The sequence below is a fragment of the Oryzias melastigma genome, linkage group LG14, assembly GCF_002922805.2.
Source record: "Oryzias melastigma strain HK-1 linkage group LG14, ASM292280v2, whole genome shotgun sequence".
Lineage (NCBI taxonomy): Eukaryota > Metazoa > Chordata > Actinopteri > Beloniformes > Adrianichthyidae > Oryzias > Oryzias melastigma.
In genome coordinates, this window is record NC_050525.1 from 6,154,122 (window position 1) to 6,175,534 (window position 21,413).

Genomic DNA, 21,413 nt, shown 5'->3' on the forward strand with positions numbered 1-21,413 from the left:
CAGAAACATAAAATATAAATTAGTTTGTAATTCAGATGTCTACATGATGTTCTTTCAAAATAAAAGACATTCTGTACCACATAAAATCATCTCAATGCAGTGAATGTAGTAGTAGTGATGAAAGATAAACACACAACAGCACCACTTGTGCATCTCAACCAGAAGTTCACAAATGTAAAGAAAAAAAATCAACAAACCAGAGCTAAGGAAGTAACCTCATCATGTTTTTCCTAATTAAAATATTTGATTTTTTTTTATTTTATTCAAACATAGAAAGTGCACCTTAAACACTTGTCAGTGAATTCTGGTTGTGTGTACTTACTTCAGATTGATTTTCTGTGGCAAACAGCACTCAACCATCTGTGAAAATGTTACAGTTTTGGTAAACTACGAAGCCAAACTGATTGATTGTTGGAGCATTATGGGTAATGTAGTCTGGGTCCTGGTGGAGCGAGACATACTGCCCTTCAGCTGTTCGTGAAGTTGATAGCGTTTGACTTTTGTGATTTTTTTTTGCTTAATAAACCATAAAATATGTTACTTTTTCAAATTAAAAATATTGTATTTTTCTAAATTCAGAGAGCCATAATCGAGGGGTTAAAGAGCCGCAGGTTTACAGACCCCTGGCCTAGCTACCTAACTTTTAATGAACATTGAAAATTACTAAAGAGTGACTGAAATATATTTACTTAGGGTTATTTAAGTTAAATTAGGTATTTTAACCCAAACTGCTTTGAAAATATGTTAAAGTGGAACATACAGAACTAAAAAATCACATTACATCACTGCTCATCTTACAGTCACATGATCCTTCAGTGGAACTCAGAGATCATAAATAACATGTGACTCTAAGTGAACTCTGCAGAGCAGCTCTGCCCTCATGGAAACGAGGATTGCATGCTATCTGCTCAGGTGGCGTGTGCACAGATTTGATTTTTAATCAGGACACAACTGTTTTATTTTTTTGATTTATAACCCCATCCAAACTTCTGCAAAAGTCATTTGAATTCCAATATTATATGCAATGTCAAATATTCCTGCCACAAATGTAACTAACCCCTTGCCCGATGAAGGATTGGTGAGGGTAATTATACTTTCCACTCTCTCCACTGTTCCTGCTTGTGTGTTTCTCTTCATAAATGGCACCATGTTGTTTACTTTGAGGAGTAAACCGGTGTTTCGGGAGACTTGCCGTTTTATTCTCCTCTTTAATCTCCTTCTTGCAGACACTCTTCAGTTGGCACAGAGTCAGCTTCATCTTTTGTTCTCTGCTTGCAGCGTTAAGCTTGCGTATTCTATATGCATTGCTCTCAACATGATTGTGAATCTTACAACTGGGATTTCTCCTCTCACTCTGGTGTTGATGCCGTTGGAGCAGTATGTGGCTGTGTGTTACCCACTGAGGCACGCTTCCATCATCACAGTCAGAAACACAGCAGCTGCAGTCATTGCCGTTTGGGCCGTCAGTTCATTCAACAACCTGACTCGAGTTTTGCTATTTTTGAAGTTTCCTTTTGAAAAGATTAAGCCGACGGATGTCTGTGCTAATGTCTCTGTTCTGCTCGCGCCTCTGACAGCAGAATACGACAGAGCGTACACTTGTGTGTTGTTTGTATCTGCAGGTGTGGCTGTCACTTCCTCCTATGTGGGGGTGATAGTAGCTGCCAAGTCGGCGTCCACAGACAAAGCTTTAGCTCGTAAGGCTCGTCACACTCTGCTGCTGCATCTGGTGCAGCTGGGACTCAGTCTGTCTTCCACCATCAACAACCCTGTCATCATTGCCCTGTCAAAACTGTTAACGAGGATGGCATTTTTATGGATTCAGGGTATTTTCTATATATTGTTCATTTTGTTTCCCAGATGTATGACCTCTCTGATTTATGGTCTAAGAGATCAGACCGTCAGACCTGTTCTCCTGTACCATCTGAGCTGTCACTTTAAAATCAGTGTCAGAGGGTAAAAAACAAACTTTGTTTGAGAGTTGTTAAAAGTTAGGTCGATAAGTGCGCAGTCTCTAATCGTGAATTATTTGCCAAAATTAAGTGACAATAAAAAACTATTTTTTGTTTGGTCATGATTGTTTTTACCTTTGAATACATTTTAATGAATGGATATTTGAAGGCTCCTAACATTCACTCCAGAAACTGTGACCTTTAATTGGTCTCTTGTGTTTTGGGCGCCTGCACAAAATGGAAGTCACATGATGAATACTTAACAGAAAGAAAAAAACTCATAACAGTTATTACCTTTTAAAAAAATACAGGGGGAGTTTATTAGCACTTTACTGTGTAGGTATCAGATTTATGTCACTAAAGAGTAAAGGCTTTAAATCTAGCAGACCAGGAGTCTGGAACCTGCAGCTCCAGATCCACCCGTGTCTCTTTTATCTCTCCATGGTGGCTCTTTGGACAAACATAAAATAAGTCATGGAGAAGCAGCTCCTGATAATGTCTGCATAACCAAAACTACCTAAAGAAAGCAAATAAACAAAGCCTACCAAGACTACCAAGGTCAAACCCCAAACTAAAATAACAAAACCCAGCAGCAAGACCGCTGAGGACAAAAAAAAAATCACATTTTGAGATATACAAGGTTCTTTTTACATTTTTTGCTTTTGTACATGCCAAAAAATAGACATAATTCATATTTATTATTTAAAAAAAGTTAATGAATGCAAATCCAAATTTCTTAATTGCTAAAGTAAGGCTGTGCAGCTCCTTCTAGGTTTTGATCAGTAGAAAACAAGTCCAAATGGCTCTTTTACTGTACTCTCACTGTACTCTTACTAGAAAATGTTTATATTTGCTATTTTTTGGTGATTGATTTACCGTGCCTTGATCTCAGTCCTGGTAAACCAGGGATCTGGGTACTCATGAAATGACTGTTTGGAAGGAGAGAATGAACCGTCCAAGGAAGAATGCTGTTGACTTAATAAAAAATAGCTTTCCCTAAAGTTTTTTTAATTCCTTAAGGTGACCCATAACTTTTCATGATGACACTTCTACAACCAATAGGTTGTAGAAAAAAAATATGCATTCATTTACTTCCAAATAAATAATAAAACCTGTTGTAACAGTAAAACACAAGAGGCCTTCAGCTCTTACCTGTCTGATCAGCTGTTGGACAAGACAAAAAAAAGTTTTGCTTGTCCTCAGGCCTGGCAAACAGGAAGCTCTGTGACATCATTTAAATGCCCTCTACAGACAGTAACTCTCCGCATCTAACCCTGGTATACATAGCCACATGCTGCTTCTGCCTACATGGAAAGGTAACTACACAAAGAACTTATTTTAACATATGCATCAGATTTGTACATTAAAGACTCACTCCAATGAAAATTGTATTTTTGTTTTTTTAACATGTTCTTGTGGCATTTTACTGATGGAGGAAATCGATAAAGAAAATTAATCTTAAAATTATATTTGAGTATTTATTTATTCAAATTGTTGTGAATAAGGAGTAGAAGAAAAAATATCATTTTAAAAAGAGCTATTTGAGACAGAAAATATGCAGGGCAAGCCACAAGCTCCCCGCTCCGCTCCATTCTAATGCATTCACTTGCAAATAAATAGATCCATGAACGTCTTTGTTTTCCTCGTCTGAGCTAGAATCTGGATCAAAACTGTGTGGATGGAAAGCTTTAAGATTTCTCACCATTTTTATTGAATCTGTAAGTAACTAGCAAGGGACCATGTAAACCAGAGTTGCTCATTACGTCAGTCGCGATCAACATGTCGATTGTGAAGGATGTGACAATAGTTTGCGGGCCATCAAACATAAATAAACAAAAAATAGATTTTCATTTTACAAAACACCGTCAGAGAATATTCTTTCTTATCGTGAAGTACGTCACTTGATTGACATGCAGAACAGCCAGTCATACATGCTCCGAGATATACAGTAGGAGAAAAGAACTCCACGTGGCTCCCTGCAGTCAGTCGGCCATTTTGGCAGCAACGTGAACGGCGCCGCCATGAGCGCAAGTGCTGAAACTTTCAAGCCATCAGAGAATTCATCTCTCTTTAAATGTCATGACATTGAGCTTTATTTTAAAAAATTAAAAAGATGAACCCCTCCTTGAACCGCCACCTTAACATGGTAGAGGAGTTTGAGTGCCTGAGTGATCTCAGGAGATATGCTGTCGGGGGCTTCTGCCCCTGGTAGGGTCTCCCATGGCAGACAGGTCCTGAGTCAGACAAAGAACGGTTCAGAATGTCATGATTTCGCGAGGCGTCGAGGACCCAAGCGCTGGAACCCGGAAAGGACAAACACGTCGAGGACTGAACTTAAGGTAAGAGTTTATTGCTTGGAGGTGGAAGATGATCGGGAGCTGCTGGATAATCCGAAGGAGGCGACAGGCAGGAGCGGTGGAGATGAAGGGAGAGATCCGGAGATGGTCAGCAGAGTCTGTGGCTGTGAGGCAGTGGACGAGCGGATGATCCGGGGATGTCGGTACTCGTGGTGGATGGTTTCTAGGAATGAGAGATAGTGCATGAACAGAGGGCTGAGGCTGAGAGCAAACAGGAATTACTGATTTTTTCAGGAATACTGCCAGGTACTGTACCCAAGGGTAGGCAACGATCTGGCGATGAATGGTGGAGATGCAGGGCTTTTATGCTGGGGCAGAGCTGCTGTGGTGATGAGTTGAGTGCCGACACCTGGTGGAACACCCAGGGCCGCTCCCAGGCTGCATGCACGAGGGGGGGCAGCCCGGGGGAACCATGACACAGAACCCCTTCATGAGACACAAAAACAGAGATCCCGTTACATCGCCCGGATTGGGGTCACAGGGGCCCCACCCTGAAGCCAGGCCTGGGGTTGGGGCTCGGAAGTGAGCGCCTGGTGGCCGGGGCTCCTCCCACGGGCCCCGGTCGGGTCCAACCCAAGGGAGCGACGTGGGATCACTCTCCTGTGGGCCCACCACCTGCAGGAGAGATCTGAAGGGGCCAGTGCAATGTGGTTTGGGCCGCCAAGGCACTCGCCTTTGGCTGCTGCCCAAACCACATTGCACTGGCCCCTTCAGGGGGGGCTCGGTCATGGAATTTGACTTTTGGGACATGGAATGTCACCTCTCTGGGAGGGTAGGAGCCTGAACTTGTGCAAGAGGTTGAGAGATACCGGCTAGATATAGTCGGACTCACCTTGACACACAGCTTGGGCTCTGAAACTCAGTCCCTCGAGAGAGGCTGGATTCTCTACCACTCTGGAGTTGCCCATGGTGAGAGGCGGCGGGCTGGGGTGGGCTTACTCGTGAGCCCCCAGCTCAGCCACCAAGTGTTGGAGTTCACACCAGTTGACGAGAGGGTCGTGTCCCTTCGCCTTCGGGTGGGGGACAGGTCTCTGACTGTGGTTTCGGCTTACGGGCCAAACAGCAGTTCGGAGTACCCGGCCTTCCTGGTGTCTCTTGGAGGGGTATTGGAAAGTGCCCCAACAGGGGACTCCGTCATCCTCCTGGGGGACTTCAATACCCACGTGGGCAATGACAGTGGCACCTGGAGGGGCGTGATTGGTAGGAATGGCTTCCCTGACCTGAACCCAAGCGGTGTTATGTTGTTGGACTTCTGTGCAGGCCATAGTTTGTCCATAACAAACACCATGTTCGAACACAAAGGTGTCCATCAATAGACTGACACCCTAGGTAGGAGATCGATGATGAAGCGACTGGGATGAGGGTCATGGTTCTCGACCGAAGAAAGTTGGTTTGCCCTCTCGGTGGGTGGAGTGCTCCTGCCTCAGGTGGAGGAGTTTAAACATCTTGGGGTCTTGTTCACGAGTGAGGGAAGATCGGAGCGTGAAATCGACAGGCGAATTGGAGCAGTGTCCACCATCCTAGCCTGTTCTATTAAGGCAGCTAACATTAGCATGCTAGCAGCAGGGTCAGACTGTTGTTTGTTGACATTAGCTTGGCTAACATGTCTGAAAGCCGCTTTTATTTTTCTCATCTCATGAGATGTAAGATAGTTGAAAATAGACAGAATAAAGTCCAGACTCTGTGGATTATCACTCTTTATTTCTACAAAATACATCAACACTTCAGGATCCATTTTTTGATCGCTACGTTAGTGCTTGCTAACAAGGTCACAAAACATTGTCATCCCTACAAAGTGCATGTAATTAACTGTGGTTTTACACTAGCCTCAATCCAAAACCACAATTATAACATATAATGAAAGTAAGTAAACTTAATGTACGGAACATACACGATATGAAGTAATCTGCACACACAGTCCGACCGCTGGAGGGTCTGTCATTCAGTCTTGATTTTCTTCTGGGTCTTTTAATGGCGCTGATCCACTTAGCTCGCCTCTCCAGATCTTTAGGAATGTGATAAAATGACGCACAGTGTTTTCCCGCTTATTCCTGTATCTAACTCAAAACGCTTGGGTGGAATTTTTGAGTCTGAAGGAGGTGCTGCCTGCTGAGGTGATTTCCACACAGCACAGCTGAACCTGGAAGGAGGGGCGCTCCTGTCTCCATCAGCTGACTCAGAAACGGTTTATTATTTGATTTAGGAGTAAGAGCAAACTCCTGATTTTAAGTTACAGAGTGACACTCTCCATCTGCATCAAAAAATACCCTGCGGCTGCAGTACAGTATTTGTTTTGAAGCGTTACACCAAAGCTAGCGTTACTGCAGCTGTGGATCATTGCTTAGGTGGCGATTCGATTTACGAACCGAACCACGATTCTTACTTTTTAATATAATGTTTATTGCCATGTTTGTCTATTTCCTAGATTGATGAAAATTTTAATTATTTGTATTTAATCATCATTTATACCTTTATTTAGAACAGGAGATTGGAATGAACAAAACTGATTTAAAAAAAACAACTAAGTTTTAGATAAAAATAAATTTGGTCATTTTAATCTTGTTTGTTAATCTTCTGGTTCAGCAGTGACATAAACATAAAAAGGATAAAAATCACTGCTGTTTTGGATCATTTAAGAACCAAACCTGAAAATGTTCTCCACAGTTTTCTATCCTCGATGTTCTTCAATATTTTATGTTCTAAGCATTACATATTGGTGCAGAGCCTGTATGAAAAAAGTTCTTTATTTCCGCAGCAGAATCAGCTGATTCACGTTGATTTTATCCGCCATTCAGCAGCAGAAGGCTGCCTTTCTTCAGAATAAGCTGGAGTTTCGTTAATTGCGTCAAATGTTGAAGAGTTATCATAACCAAAAGAATGTAAACACTGGAGCTAAAGCTCTGATGTTAAAGCTAATTCATTTTTTCAGAAGTTATGCCTGTGAGGGGAACTTCAGTCTCAGTTTCTGAATGTTTACGATATACTTTTGTGGGGATTTGGGGAGTTTACTGTCATATTTGATTTTTTTTTTAACCACGTATTCTACAGAATCTGTTGACCAGATTCTGTCAGGCCACTGCTGATCCAGCCTGCCAATATCGGTGCCCTCACAATAATTTCCAGAAGAAACCTATGAGTAGTTTCTTATCCAAAGTTAGTCAAACAAAGGTTTTTTTGTTGCTGTTTCTACAGAACAAGCTTTAGTTTTACATTGGATATGTAGGAGAAATATACAAATAAGACTATAAACTCCCAAAAGCCCCACAATAAAGAATATTATATTCTATCGTTTTCACCCCAAAGTCTTCTGGATGATGACCGGTTTGACACGTTGGAGAGAGAGTATCCTAGAGATGGTAGGTGATTGTATAATTCTTCATGATGTTTCCATCTTTTTTTACCTCTCAGATAAAACTGTAGATGAAAAGTTAAATAACCTTTTTCTGCCTTTTAATTCCTTTTTCAGGACTCCAGATCTTTGTTTCTACTTCTTCTGCATTCATAGTCCTTCAGGATCACACAAATATTAGCTGCATCCTGGAGTCACTCCTGCTTCAGGGGTTTCCCCAGGGGGTTTGGGGAAATAAAGGAGGGGGCTGGTGCATGAGGCGGACAATTAAGACATTTAAAGATCATAGATCTACTAATACATAAAAAATAGACTAAAAACAACTTTTGTGGAGTGTTTTCTTCTGCTGTTTTTGTTGTCAGCCACAAACTAAAAAGACGTAGAACAGGTAAAGTGTCTGTGTCTCCATGAGGGAAAGGAAGTGGAGGATGCTTCATTCTTCGTTCTTGATTATCTCGTAAAAAAAAAAAAAAAAAAAACTAGGGCAGGCTGTCCTCGGCTTCTGTACGTTTCAGAGCAGCTGAGACCAGAAGTAAAGGTCTCTAAAGGAAACAGGTTGAAAGTTAAAATGCAAGTTTTAAACCATCTTATACAAAGGCTGAAAAAGAATGAGACATTTAAATGGGATGGTAAATTCCTCCCTAACCTGAACCAAAAATAAACACATTTTTAAAAATGAGTAATTATTGATCTTTTTGTCATTTCAGTCCTTCAGAGAGACGTGGAACTCTCATGACCAGAGAAGTTGCTTCATGCCTTCACAGTCTTCTGTCTCTTTCAGAACACCGCTGCCAGAGAATGGACCAGAACAAGTGACCATACCATTCCTGCTCTCAGGTCCTTACACTCTTTGGGTCGGGGACTTGGCTGATAGTTTTGTGTGGCCTAGATTACTTTATGGGTGGATCACAAACGTAGCCTAAAAAAGACGTTTAAACCTAAAACACAGTTAACCATTTCTTCTTTATTTTCTATTTCAAACAAATCATGTATACTTGTATAGCTCTTTACTACATTCTTAGAAAGCCTACATCACTTTGCATTCACTGTTCCATTCGTAGCAGTCATAATATAAAAATAGTTTGTTAAAAAATGTTTTCCAATCCTGTTTCAGCTCATTGTCTAATCATTTTAGCATTTTTTGTCTTGGTGTATTTTCGTTCATTAAACTCAGAAAATCAGTCTGTCAGTTAAATGATTGATTGAACTATTTTGTGTCCAGTTTGTTTATTTTCTTTGAAGACATTTTTTTTGACTGCCTCGAGTTCTCCTGTTCTGTTTTTTTAAATTTTGGGATGATCAGGTTTTTTTGGTCCGATCCGATTCAGAGTAATTTGATTTTGAGTATCTGCTGATGCCGAGTCCTGATCTTAGACTTTTGTGATACATTTTTTAAAAAGATTCTGATTCCGATTTTCCCCTTTTCTTATTACCACAGTACTTACTTTTCTAAAGTTTTAGTTTTCTAAGCCTGTTTAAGCCTGTCTTTATATTTAAAGTTTTTTTTATCTTTTAAAGGTAAAAGTCAGCAGAATATATAAACTTGTAGGTAAAGGTCTCCCACTTTAAAAAATGATTTGTTATTAAAGTCTGGGTTTTTCTAACAAACCAGGCTTTGTTTTTTCCACTTTTTCATTGAGGATTAATGAATATTTATAGTTTAGCAGACCTCAGCTCTAACTGTAGAACTATGGATCCCTTTTTCTCTGCCTTTAGCGCCCTCTGCTGGTCGATTCCTGCAGTGATGATGGAGCAGAGCAGTCCTGATGATTAATCAGCAGAAGACTTCACATTACTAAAGCCATTAAACAGACTTAGACTAAAAAGACTTTAAAAAAGATCAAATTTAAATGCAGTAAATTATAAAATTAATTCAAAATGGTTTGTTTAATGATAGTTTGTGGGCTAAACGTTCTCACAGGCTCTTGTTCAAGTCCTGCCTGGGACTTTTCTGTGTAGTGTCAGCATGTTCTCCTCATGCATGAATTTTCTGCGGCTTTCTCTCAGAGTCCAAAAACATGGTTAAGTGAGGATTCTGAATTGTCCCTAGGTGTACATGCTGTCATACGGTGTTGTTGCACTGCACTCTAGCAATTCGAGACTGGCTACTGACCGCATGCAAATGAGTTGTGTAAGCAAGCACCCATAGGACCCCCACACAAACTGCACAATCAGATGACACAAACAATGCCAAAGGAGAGCACACCTTTCACTTGAACAACACCCAACAGGTTCACTGCACAGTGTACAGGGTTTGGGAGGTGGAAAAAACATTTAAAAATCAGCATATTCCGTCTCCGTCTCTCACCTACTACACCCTCACGTTGCTGAAATTAATAGAAAAAACTGCACTTTAAAATGTTCAACAGCTCATCATGATGTCTATGATCTTAAAATGCATTGTGCATTATAAAAGAGGAAATCAATAAAAGCTTTTATTGATTTTCCTCTTTTTCCGATGGACAACAGGAGGTTGGCTGCAGCCAGAGAGCCACGGCGGCAGCAACAGGCTGTCGATCTGTCCAGACTGTATCCCGCTTTTCCTAGTGTTAAGCGTTTAAAAAAGAAAACTCCAATTAATTGTGGAAGAAAAGATCAATCTCAGCTCTGCCGTGGCTCCCTCACTGCAGTCAACCTCCCAGTGTTCAGCAGAGCTCACTCGCTCAACATGCCAGCAGACAGACAGATATGGTGGGGCTGCATCGTGTTCAAGCCTCTAAAACTTTGTGACATTTTGCTTATTTTCGCATGGTGAAAGAGGGATGGGCCACGCACTTTTTTCTTGCAAATCAAGCTCGGTGTGAATGCACCTTAAGATGTGAGTGCAGCTTAAAGACGTTAATCATGAATAAAAGCAGCTCTAACACCGGCACGGTCCGGAACAGAAACAACGTAGTGCCTGAAAAATGTTGCAGTAAGTAAATATTCATAATGATTCTGAAACCCTAAATAAAATCCAATCACTATAAGAAGTTAAACAATGCTTCACGGAGCTCGAACCAGCAACATTAGGATGGACGGCTGCAGTGCTCACCACTATGCCACCATTTAACTCTTGATGATAAATATTGAATCCATGTGTTAAAGGTTTAAAAAACAACTCCAGTTAATTGTAGATGAAAAACTAAATCTCAGCTTTGAACTTGTTTTTCCTCCTCTTCCTTCCCTTTTTCAAATTTTCCTTTTCTCTATGAAAGTCAATGAGAACAGCATGTTGTTATCCGACAGCACAAACCAAAGCAGAAGAAGAGCGAGCACTTATGTCATCGTGGTGCGCTCCGTGGAACTGCTAACTCAAACTGATTTATGAGGCACTTTTTGCAGGATGTGAAAACGAAAAGGCAACCTTCCACGGCTTTATTACTTTAATAATGTCTCAGAATGAGTGATGTCGAAGAAGAAAAATATGCTTGGAGAATTGCTTTTTCATTTTATTTAAGTGACAAGTAATGCAGTTACATTGTGAAAATGAAAAAACATTTCTGTTAATCCATTTTTTATTTTCTGAGTTGATCTTTTTATTAAATTTTGGTACAAATTTACTGAAGAACTTTTTGAAAATTAAATGTCAAATGCCATTTTCTTTATGATTTTTTTATGTTTTGTATTTGTTAGCATGAATAAGCGTCCTCCTGCAGTGGCTTGAGGACATGAAGAGGTGGAAAGGGGTTTTCTTGTTGGATTTAACTTCTAAAACTTTTGGATGTGCTGCCTGAGAATTCATTCTCTTTTTTAATAGGAGACTTCAAGGTTTCTGTGAAATATGTTTGGCTAATGTTTGGGTTGAATTCTTGTAGACACAGAAGGTGGATAACTTTTTTTTCTTCACAATGTAAAAATCTAGTCAGTAGGAAGTTCAGCTATGGGTTGGACATCTCAGACAACTCGTGTAGTCAAATTCATGGATTTATTCAGTAAAAAGTTCCTGAAATTACTATAAGAATGCACTAACTTATTTGCCCATTTGAAAAAGAAACCAACCAAAAGTTTTAGTGTTTTTTTTTAATATATGACCACCATTTTAACAGCAAACTTAACGTAATATTTGATCAAGTTGCTCCACTGAAACTTAAAACTATTAACCACTTCTTTACAAAGAGAGTAAATTAAGAAATGTGATTGTTATAGAAAAAACAACAAAAAATATCTTTAGAATGAATTAATTAAAAAACTCATTCTGCATCAGAGGATGTTGTTTGTTTTTGTGGACGAAACTCAGTCACACTGTCAAGGCCAGCTCTAGGTTGACGTCATGAAATGGACTGCACCCATCACTGACAGTATACTGTATATTATCACTGGACAAAACGTGTGTGACGTCCCCTATAGAACATACCTTGCCTACAGTTCTAGCAAAATGAGGCCAATTCAGTCCCCATTTCCTGCAATACATGCACTGTTATTTGAAGCCAGATGACAGTGATTGATCCCAGTCGATCTGACTCATGTTTTTCAGGCAGCTACAGCCGCCAATCATAAGCTTCTTCAAAGCAACTGAACGGTCCCAAGTAGCGGACAGGAATTATTATTCTTAAATGTAATTTTAAAGTTTATATTTATCATAATAACTACAGCATGAAATGAGATCAGTGAGGGACTTTACTGGACCGCGAAGGAAAGTTTTTGTTCAGACAGAACCAGGCCTGCAAGTTAGAAGATTGCAGATCAACTGTTATGCTTTCTGTTTTGGTTTAGCAGATTGACCAAAAGTTTGATTTTAAAAAGCGTGGGTTTGTTTTATTTTATTTTATTTTGTTTTATTTTTTTATTTTATTTCATTTTCGTTTAGTTTAGTTTAGTTTATTTTTTCTCTGAACGTATTGTGTCTTACGTCAACGTGATGACGTATGAATTTGCGTGCTCGGGGTTGACAGACAGCGCGGTTTCCCTCCTCATTGCTGCGCTGGTGTTTGGGTAAATTAAAGTCGTTCCTGACCGGCAAACATTTCAACCTGCGCAGCTTTAGCCTGGTGGAAGACGAGTCTGCACACAGACCGAGCGCTCCCTGTCGTGTTGGTTATCGAAGGTATGTAGTAGTTTAAACCAGCTTGTTATTTGGGTTAGGCATTGCGTTTACTCTGCTAACCTGTAGCTAGCCGGAAAGCTAACCCGCTAGCATGCTAATGTTAGCTTGACGTAGTTGCATTAAAGGCATCTTGGACGTATAGGGACCTGATGTTTTATAGTTTGGGAAGTGAATGCGTACTTTTGCGGGGGTGAATGATGGTTGTACAACTTAACTCAAGCGACAAACTTTAAAGCATTTGGTAGACTTGGCAAAAAAAGATGCTGCTAATGTATCAGTGTTAGCATTAGCTAAATGCCCAACTGGATTCCTCCGGCTCGGAGTCGGGAAGTTCTAGGTTCTGGTTGGTTTTGGTTCTTCTCCTGGGTGCTTAACTGTTTGTATTGCGTTTATAGATTATTGGTTTAGCCTCCGATGTAGATCAGATTGTGTTCCACGTGGAGCCCGAAATGAAATCAGCTGGTTTAAGCTACTTTTTATGTGTTTGTTTTGAAGTTTGAACCAATTTGGTGACAGCTTATGTCTGGTTGTTTACCTCTTACTTGAGATTTATTTTGACATAGGCCACGCAAGAGCTTAGTTTTGCTGTCACGTAGCCTTGACTGTGTAATTGACCAGGAGTGCTTGAGTTAAAAATCGCTCTTTAGCAGGCTAATATGACTCATGCTCCTCATGCTCTCCAGTCTCTATGTAAATGCCCTGAGTGCTGCTACCCAATCCTGGTCCTCGAGATCTACCACCCGGCCTGTTTTCCAACCCTCTCTCAATTTTTTGCTGCTGATAACTTGAATCAGGTGTGTTCAGACAACCAGAATGAAGAGACGTCTGAGTCAGCTAATCAGCCGAAAGCAGACTCATGGATAAGGCAGGTAGGTCTTGGGGATCAGGATCAGGTAGTCCTGGTCAGCTCCCGGTCATAGTCATGGCTGGAAACAGAGACTGAGCAGTAGACTGATAAAGGATCATTTCATCAACAAAGTTACTACTAAAAAAAACAGAAGTTGTTCCATGAATGAGGTGTATCATAGGGGAAGGCTGTTGTACCCATCACCATATTAATTAAACATTGATGTCTCAAGCTGCTTTTTCTGTCTTCTTTAACACAAACTTACAGCACTGATGTTTGTGTACATTACTGCTACCCTCATCATTTAAACTTATCATTACAAACTGTTTACCAGCTGGAGATGAGCCTTATCTTTCTCAACACCTTGCTTGCTATCTTGCTGAATTCTGTTTCTCAAGAGAATTTCTCCTCTCCTGCTTTCTCTATCTTTCAAGTTTTTATGCTTCCCTGTGTAAACCCAGCTGATACTGACAGTAATTGAAGTTGGGTGGGTTTATTGATCCAGAAGAGGAGTTGGTGTTTCCTGAGGAGTGACATTGAGGAACACCTCTGCTGCTGCTGCTGCAGTGAGACTTCAACTGTTTTTGAACAGGAGTGTCCACGCTCGGTTCTCAGGCTCCTGCATACCTGCTTTCTGCTGATAACCTGGTTTGGGGTGAATAAAAATAAAGCAGGACATGGATCCTTTGTGACAGAAGTGGTCAAAAAACAAAACTTAAAATTTCTGCTCTGCTGCAGTGAACAACACACTTTTGTTGGTAATGACTTAATTGAAAAAGGTGACATTGCATTTTAACTTGGAAAAAAGTTTTCCTTAAATCTGGGTTTAAGGCTTTGTGATCCAGTAAGTGAAGTTACTTTTGCTGAGCACATCATGCAGATCTGAGTGTTCCCCGTTCTTCTGTTTGTCTGCAGGACTTATGAGGTCCGGTTAGCAGGACACCATGTTCAACAGCTCCTTTGGTACTCCGTTTGGTGGCGGGACAGGGGGGTTTGGCACATCTTCTACCTTTGGTCAGCAAAGTGAGTATATTTAATGTTTACATGTTCAGACTGGCAACAAGTTTATGCATGCTGTGATATTTACTACTTTAGTCTGTTTTTATTTACGAGTAAGCACTTTCTTTGGATCCTAAACATGTTTTACTGTCACTGACAGAATTTTTAGTGTTTGGAAAATATGTTTTTGTGAAAATATGAAATGTTCTCGTTCCCGTAATCTGCCTTTTTGCTGCTGACTTACTGTTGTAGCTGTTGGCCCAGCTTCATACTAGATATGATATGAAGGATCCATTTAGTTTTTAGACATACTCACTGCAGAAGTAAAAGTTTTTTTTTTCCTTCATTTACACATTTTTTACATTTTTATTGAAAGTCTCGTCATCGTCTCTCTGTGCATGTTGTGTTCAGTTGAGGCACCACCAAAAACAAACTTAAACTCTTAGAGAGTTTTACCAAGAAGTCCAAACTTGATGTTGTTAGTGACAAACTGGAGATCACGGTGGAAAATCTCCAAAACCTGCAATTGTTGGCACCATGCATAAAAACTCTGCTGTCATGGGTGTATGAATATGTAACTAGAGGAATGAGACTGTAAAGCACTTTGGTCCCTAAAAAAAATTGGGAAAAAAAGAAAATTATGAGCACGCGCCATTTACTATTTTATTTCAAGTGAACTGACCAATATGCAGCATTGAACTGAAATACTGAAGATAAAGAGTTGACCAGTCTAGAGGTTCCAGTTTTCCGTTTTTCTTCCAGGTACTGAGAGCATTGCATCATGTGCTTGTTTTGTGCCTCTACAGACACGGGTTTTGGGACAACAGGAGCTTTTGGGACAACAGGAGCTTTTGGGACGACCACCAACACAGGAGGACTGTTTGGCTCCACCCAGAACAAACCTGGTTTGTATACTGTCCTTTGGTTTATTTTTACTTTGTGTGGACCATGCTATGAAATCAGCATCAAACTTTTATCTGAATCGACTTTTCTCCACAATGAGAGAAATTTGGTTCTTATTGAGCTTATGGCTTTAGTTCAGATTAAATGATTTTGGTAAAACTTTGAGACGTGCTTTTCTTCTTAGAGGTTTTTAATCTAGTATAACTATTAGAAGAACTTTATTAACTGACTTGCTTCAAGAAATGAGTTTTCAAAGTCAACAAATTATGGGCAAAAGGGCAGCAAAGAATATGGAGGGCACAACTTGCTTAGAGATGCATGACCTGAAAACACGACCGAGTCCAAATATATCAACAAACAATCCAAAATGTCGAAAGGAACCCCAGCTAACAAGCTGTCAAATCTAAATTATTGAATCCCACAAATACATTGCATATTAGTGAGCAGTCACTACTAGGGGTGTAACGGATCACAAAACTCAAGAGTTCGGATCATGCAAAGGTTTTAGGGTCACGGTTCGCTTCATTTTTTTGAATCATTAAAAAGTAATAAAAAAACTGCAAAAAAAATAAGAGAAAAGCCTAAAATTAATTTTTGGAAGAGCTTCAAAAAAATATTTAATGTTATCTCATTAAGACCTATTTATTAAAACAAAATGCCTTTAAACTTTGAAAACAAACGAAATGCTAAAATATGTAGTTTCTGATTACATTGACGTCTTTAGACCAAATCTACAAAAACAGAGAAAAGAATGCTTAAAAATAGTGTTGAAAATACCAAATCTATCTGGAGTTCCCCTTAAAATGCTGATATCCTTAATAAATTAGTTAAAATTAAAATTAAAATATTTTTTTTTGGTATCGATTGTTTTATTGAAGCTAACTCTGGGAACATTTAAACATTTCATATAATTGTTACCCCTAAAAGTTGGCACTGCAGTGCCATTTTTTCCTAGCAATTTATGATCCCTTTTGCTTGCCATATGGTCCCCTGACTGTACGCGTCCCTGTTACGGAGCAGCAGCTTTTTGCTGTGCGGGACAGCTGCTGCTCTTAACTGGGAGATTCTCTGAACCCAGAACGGAGATGTGTGACGAGGTTTTTTTTCCAGCTCTTAACATAAAATAATCCTGATATTTCACCATTCGGGTCTACCAAGATGAAGTTGAGAAAAGTTTTTGACGGAAGCTCCTCCCACACGCAGCGGGAGCTTCAAGTTCCCACACTGTCTAGCAGCTCCTTCATCTACTTTTGTTAACAAAGACGATTTACATGAATTTGATGCAAATTCCATTCGATGTGAACAGACGAGTGATTACAATTATGCGAGCCCGAGATGTGTGTGCTGGCGGGGGTTGAGGGTTGGGATGGTCTGCGGTACATGTGCGCGCCGAACTGCGGCTTGTGATCCGTACGGATCCAGGATAGGGCTGGGCGATATGGGAATTTTCATATTGCGATATCGTTTTGTTCATTTTGTGCGATAACGATATTAAAAACGATATAAATCAATTGATCAAATAATCAAAGTAATCTGTATTGCAACTTTGCCCCCCCTTAAATCTTAGTTAGTTCAAATTAAACTTTCATTATTTTTTGTATTAACTGTAGTATTGAAACTAACTGTGAGGAACATTTAAATATTTCTAATAAATATTGTACATATACATAATGTACACAATAGTTAAACCATAACGGTGGTATGTTTTCAATAGGCTGTACAGAATTTCAGATTTATTTTAATCTGACTGCAGCACATACAAGTTCCTTTCAAATTAAAATTAAGTCTTAAAAACATTGTTCTAAAGCAGCAAATATATTGCAGTTATTTTTATATTATTTTCTAATTTCTTCTGAACAGAAACTATAGGTACTGCTGTGCAGCAGAAGATATTAAAATGTAAACTTAATCTTAAAATAAACAGTTCGGATAATAGATTTAATCATCATTTCACTCAGTCATCTGACGTGTACATGTTGGAGGATTGATCAAACACATAAGATCTCTTCATTTAGTGTCATGTCAGGAGAAGAATTGCGGCTCTTCCGGGGTTTTCTCCCGTGTTCATTTAAAACGAAAGTTTATCGCAATAGACTCATTTCACTATCGAAAAAAAGTAATATCGCAATAACGATAATTATCGTTTTATCGCCCAGCCGTAATCCAGGATAATCCTTGATCCGTTGCACCCCTAGTCTCTATCTTTATTAAGTTTTTATTATTGACAATTAATGTAAAAACTGCTGATAAAGTTCAGTGAAGTACCACTAAAGCTGCAAATAACAGATGAAGATGTTGAGGTTCTCTTTGGGAGTGACCCGGATGGATCAGGAAGAAATCCATCAGAGGATCAGATTGTGCTAGATGTTTTGAAGATAAATCCAGGGAAGCAGTTTTGGTTTGGACGCTGAGAGAAGGAACATTGATGATGTTGGTGAAAGGATGATTTCTTCCAGCTGGCTCCGCTAGAGAGTTCCCTGGTGTCCAAAGATGAAGTGTTTATTTTCAGTTTTTCTAAAGGAGGCCACTCTTGACCTGCTGATGGTTTTGGTAAAATACTTGTCCTCTGAGTGCTATGATCTCAGACTGACTTAAATCTACAAAGAAAGCAAATTTTTCTGACAGGACTTGCCTGATTTTGAAGTTGTTTGTGTGTCAGCGGTGGACTGTTAATTCATTAACACCTCTGCCCTGCTGCTTCATTCAGGCGGCCTGTTTGGATCCAGCACCTTCAGCCAGCCACCCACTTCCTCCACAAGTACTGGCTTTGGCTTCGGAGCGACCAGTGGGACCTCCACCAACCTGTTTGGAAACGCTGCAACAGGCACCAGCAGCGGACTCTTCTCCCAACAGAACAATGCATTCGGTGCCAACAAAACGGCCACCTTTGGTAGTAAGAACCCTGAAGTTAATCCGCTCATCAGTTAGGCTGAACAGTGGGAGCTGCTGCTGCATCACAATGAATTACTTTCACAACTCCCCTCTAGCTGTTAGAAATGTCCGGGTGCTGAGCTCTCCTTCTTTTCATGTTCTTCAGGCTTCGGAACAAACACCAACACCGGTGGACTGTTTGGGTCAACCAATGCCACCCCCAATCCCTTTGGGGGCTCCAGCTCCTTGTTTGGAGGCTCTGGGTTCTCTGCTGCACAGCAGCCAGGAACAACAGTCAAGTTCAACGTGAGTGCAAAGCTCTGTAGGAACTGGTGCATCATGGGTAGTTAAAGGGTTTGGTTTCATCACCAATTTTTCATTCATGTTTCCTTTTCTAAACAGCATTTGATTACAGTTTTGCTTAAAAAACTTTGAATTAAACTCCACTTATGTGAAATGAATAAAGTTTCGTGTACGGAAAACTTTTTTTTTTTACCTCAGCCTCCAACAGGAAATGACACTATGGTGAAAGCAGGTGTGACCACAAGCATCAACACCAAACACCAGTGCATTACAGCCATGAAGGAGTATGAGAACAAGTCCCTGGAGGTAAGTCTGGATAGACCTGGTCCAACAAGAGGCACACAACAACAACTGTTACACTGATCTAAGAAAGAGTCTTCTTTTCCATTCAGTTCTGATGTTTGTTTCTGCTTCCTGTGTTCCTGCAGGAATTGAGGCTGGAGGATTACCAGGCGGGCAGAAAGGGCCCGACCAACCCGATTGCTGGAGGCACTGGTAGTCTGTTTGGTGGAGCCACCCCCACGTCTAGTGCCACAACGGGTCTCTTCGGGCCATCCACCTCCAACAACAGCTTCGCTTTTGGTCCGAATAAAACTCCGTTTGTATCCAGTAAGTGATGCTGCAGCTGGCTCAAACGACAAAAAAATCTCCATTGAAATGATCAGAGTTAATTTTTAGAGCTTGGTGAGATGTAAAGAGCAAAGGGCCACACCCCCCTTCTTAGTTTCTGTGTGCAGCAGAAGGCGACTGTGGAGCTCAGCGGCTGGAATTTTCTGTTATAACTGTAATGGTGATTATATCAGTTCATACTGATGTGGGCCCACCACCTGCAGGGGAGCTCTGAAGGGGCCGGTGCATTGTGGTTTGGGTGGCAGTCGAAGGCGAGTGCCTCGGCGACCCAAACCCCGGTCATGGAATTTGGCTTTTGGGACATGGAATGTTACCTCTCTGGGAGGGAAGGAGCCTGAGCTTGTGTGAGAGGTTGAGAGATACCGACTAGATATAGTTGGGCTCACCTCTACGCACAGCCTGGGCTCACCTCTACGCACAGCCTGGGCTCTGAAACTCAGTCCCTCGAGAGAGGCTGGACTCTCTACCACTCTGGAGTTGCCCATGGTGAGAGGCGACGGGCTGGGGTGGGCTTACTTGTGAGCCCCCAGCTCAGCCGCCAAGTGTTGGAGTTTGTACCGGTGGACGAGAGGGTCGTGTCCCTTCGCCTTCGGGTGGGGGACAGGTCTCTGACTGTGGTTTCGGCTTACGGGCCAAACAGCAGTTCGGAGTACCCGGCCTTCTTGGTGTCTCTTGAAGGGGTACTGGAAAGTGCCCCAACAGGGGACTCCGTCGTCCTCCTGGGGGACTTCAATGCCCACGTGGGTAATGACAGTGGCACCTGGAGGGGCGTGATTGGTAGGAATGGCTTCCCTGACCTGAACCCGAGCGGTGTTTTGTTGTTGGACTTCTGTGCACGTCATAGTTTGTCCATAACGAACACCATGTTCGAACACAAAGGTGTCCATCAGTACACCTGGCATCAGGACACCCTAGGTAGGAGATCGATGATCGACTTTGTAGTCGTTTCAGGCGATCTCCGGCCGTGTGTTTTGGACACTCGGGTAAAGAGAGGGGCAGAGCTGTCCACTGATCACTACCTGGTGGTGAGTTGGATTCGCTGGCGGGGGAGGAGGCCGGAAAGACTTGGCAGACCCAAACGTACTGTGAGGGTCTGCTGGGAACGTCTGGCTGAGCCCTCAGTCAGGGAGGTCTTTAACTCCCACATCCGGGAAAACTTCAAGCAGGTACCGAGGGAGGTTGGTGACATAGAGTCCGAGTGGACCATGTTCTCCACCTCTATTGTCTCCGCTGCTTTCCGGAGCTGCGGTCGCAAGGTCTCTGGTGCCTGTCGTGGCGGCAACCCCCGAACCCGGTGGTGGACACCGCAAGTAAGGGATGCCGTCAAGCTGAAGAAGGAGTCCTATCAGGCCTGGCTGGCTTGTGGGACTCCAGAGGCAGCTGACAGGTACCGGCAGTTTAAGCGAGCTGCGGCCCGGGCTGTGTTGGAGGCAAAAACTCGGTCCTGGGAGGAGTTTGGTGAGGCCATGGAGAAGGACTATCGGTTGGCCTCAAAGAGATTCTGGCAAACCATCCGGCGTCTCAGGAGGGGAAAGCAGTTTTCTGCAGGCACCGTTTTCGGTGCAGGTGGGGATCTGTTGACCTCAACTGGGGACATTGTCGGGCGGTGGAAGGAATACTTTGAGGATCTCCTCAACCCTGCTGACACGCCTTCCGTTGAGGAAGCAGAGGCTGAGGACATTGGGGTGGAACTGTCCATCACCCAAGCTGAGGTCACTGAGGTAGTCAAAGAGCTCCTCGGTGGCAAGGCTCCGGGGGTGGATGAGGTTCGCCCTGAGTACCTCAAGTCTCTGGATGTTGTAGGAGTGTCTTGGCTGACACGTCTCTGCAGCATTGCGTGGCAGACAGGAACCGTACCACTGGACTGGCAGACTGGGGTGGTGGTTCCCCTTTTCAAGAAGGGGGACCGGAGGGTGTGTTCCAACTACCGGGGAATCACACTCCTCAGCCTTCCTGGGAAAGTCTATGCCAGGGTACTGGAGAGGAGAGTCCGTCCGATAGTCGAACCTCAGATTCAAGAACAACAGTGCGGTTTCCGTCCTGGTCGTGGAACAGTGGACCAGCTCTACACCCTCTTCAGGGTGCTGGAGGGTTCGTGGGAGTTCGCTCATCCAGTCCATATGTGTTTTGTGGATTTGGAGAAGGCGTTCGACCGCGTTCCCCGTGGTGTCCTGTG

At 41.9% G+C, this 21,413-nt stretch overlaps 2 protein-coding genes across 3 annotated transcripts in view; both read left to right on the forward strand.

The window, feature by feature from the left end:
* Window positions 1-917: 917 nt before the first annotated feature.
* LOC112138655 (odorant receptor 131-2-like) lies at window positions 918-1,960 on the forward strand. Its single transcript, XM_024261254.2, has one exon. The coding sequence runs from the start codon at window positions 1,025-1,027 to the stop codon at window positions 1,958-1,960; it is 936 nt and encodes a 311-aa protein (XP_024117022.1). The 5' UTR covers window positions 918-1,024.
* Window positions 1,961-12,188: 10,228 nt separating this feature from the next.
* Window positions 12,189-21,413, forward strand: part of nup98 (nucleoporin 98 and 96 precursor) — a 34,976-nt gene continuing 25,751 nt past the window's right edge. Inside the window, exons 1-7 of one of the 2 annotated variants that reach the window (XM_024261247.2) lie at window positions 12,189-12,684; window positions 14,447-14,554; window positions 15,337-15,435; window positions 18,141-18,323; window positions 18,471-18,610; window positions 18,806-18,913; window positions 19,036-19,216. In XM_024261247.2, coding sequence (XP_024117015.1) covers window positions 14,476-14,554; window positions 15,337-15,435; window positions 18,141-18,323; window positions 18,471-18,610; window positions 18,806-18,913; window positions 19,036-19,216 — 790 coding nt within the window. In that variant the 5' untranslated portion in view covers window positions 12,189-12,684; window positions 14,447-14,475. Of the gene's footprint in view, window positions 12,685-14,446; window positions 14,555-15,336; window positions 15,436-18,140; window positions 18,327-18,470; window positions 18,611-18,805; window positions 18,914-19,035; window positions 19,217-21,413 lie in introns of both variants that reach the window. The other variant, XM_024261246.2, reaches the window with a different exon arrangement.

What these genes read in the sequence shown, in the direction of transcription:
- LOC112138655 (XM_024261254.2), top strand. Translation starts at nt 1,025, where the DNA reads ATGTCAAATATTCCTGCCACAAATGTAACTAACCCCTTGCCCGATGAA.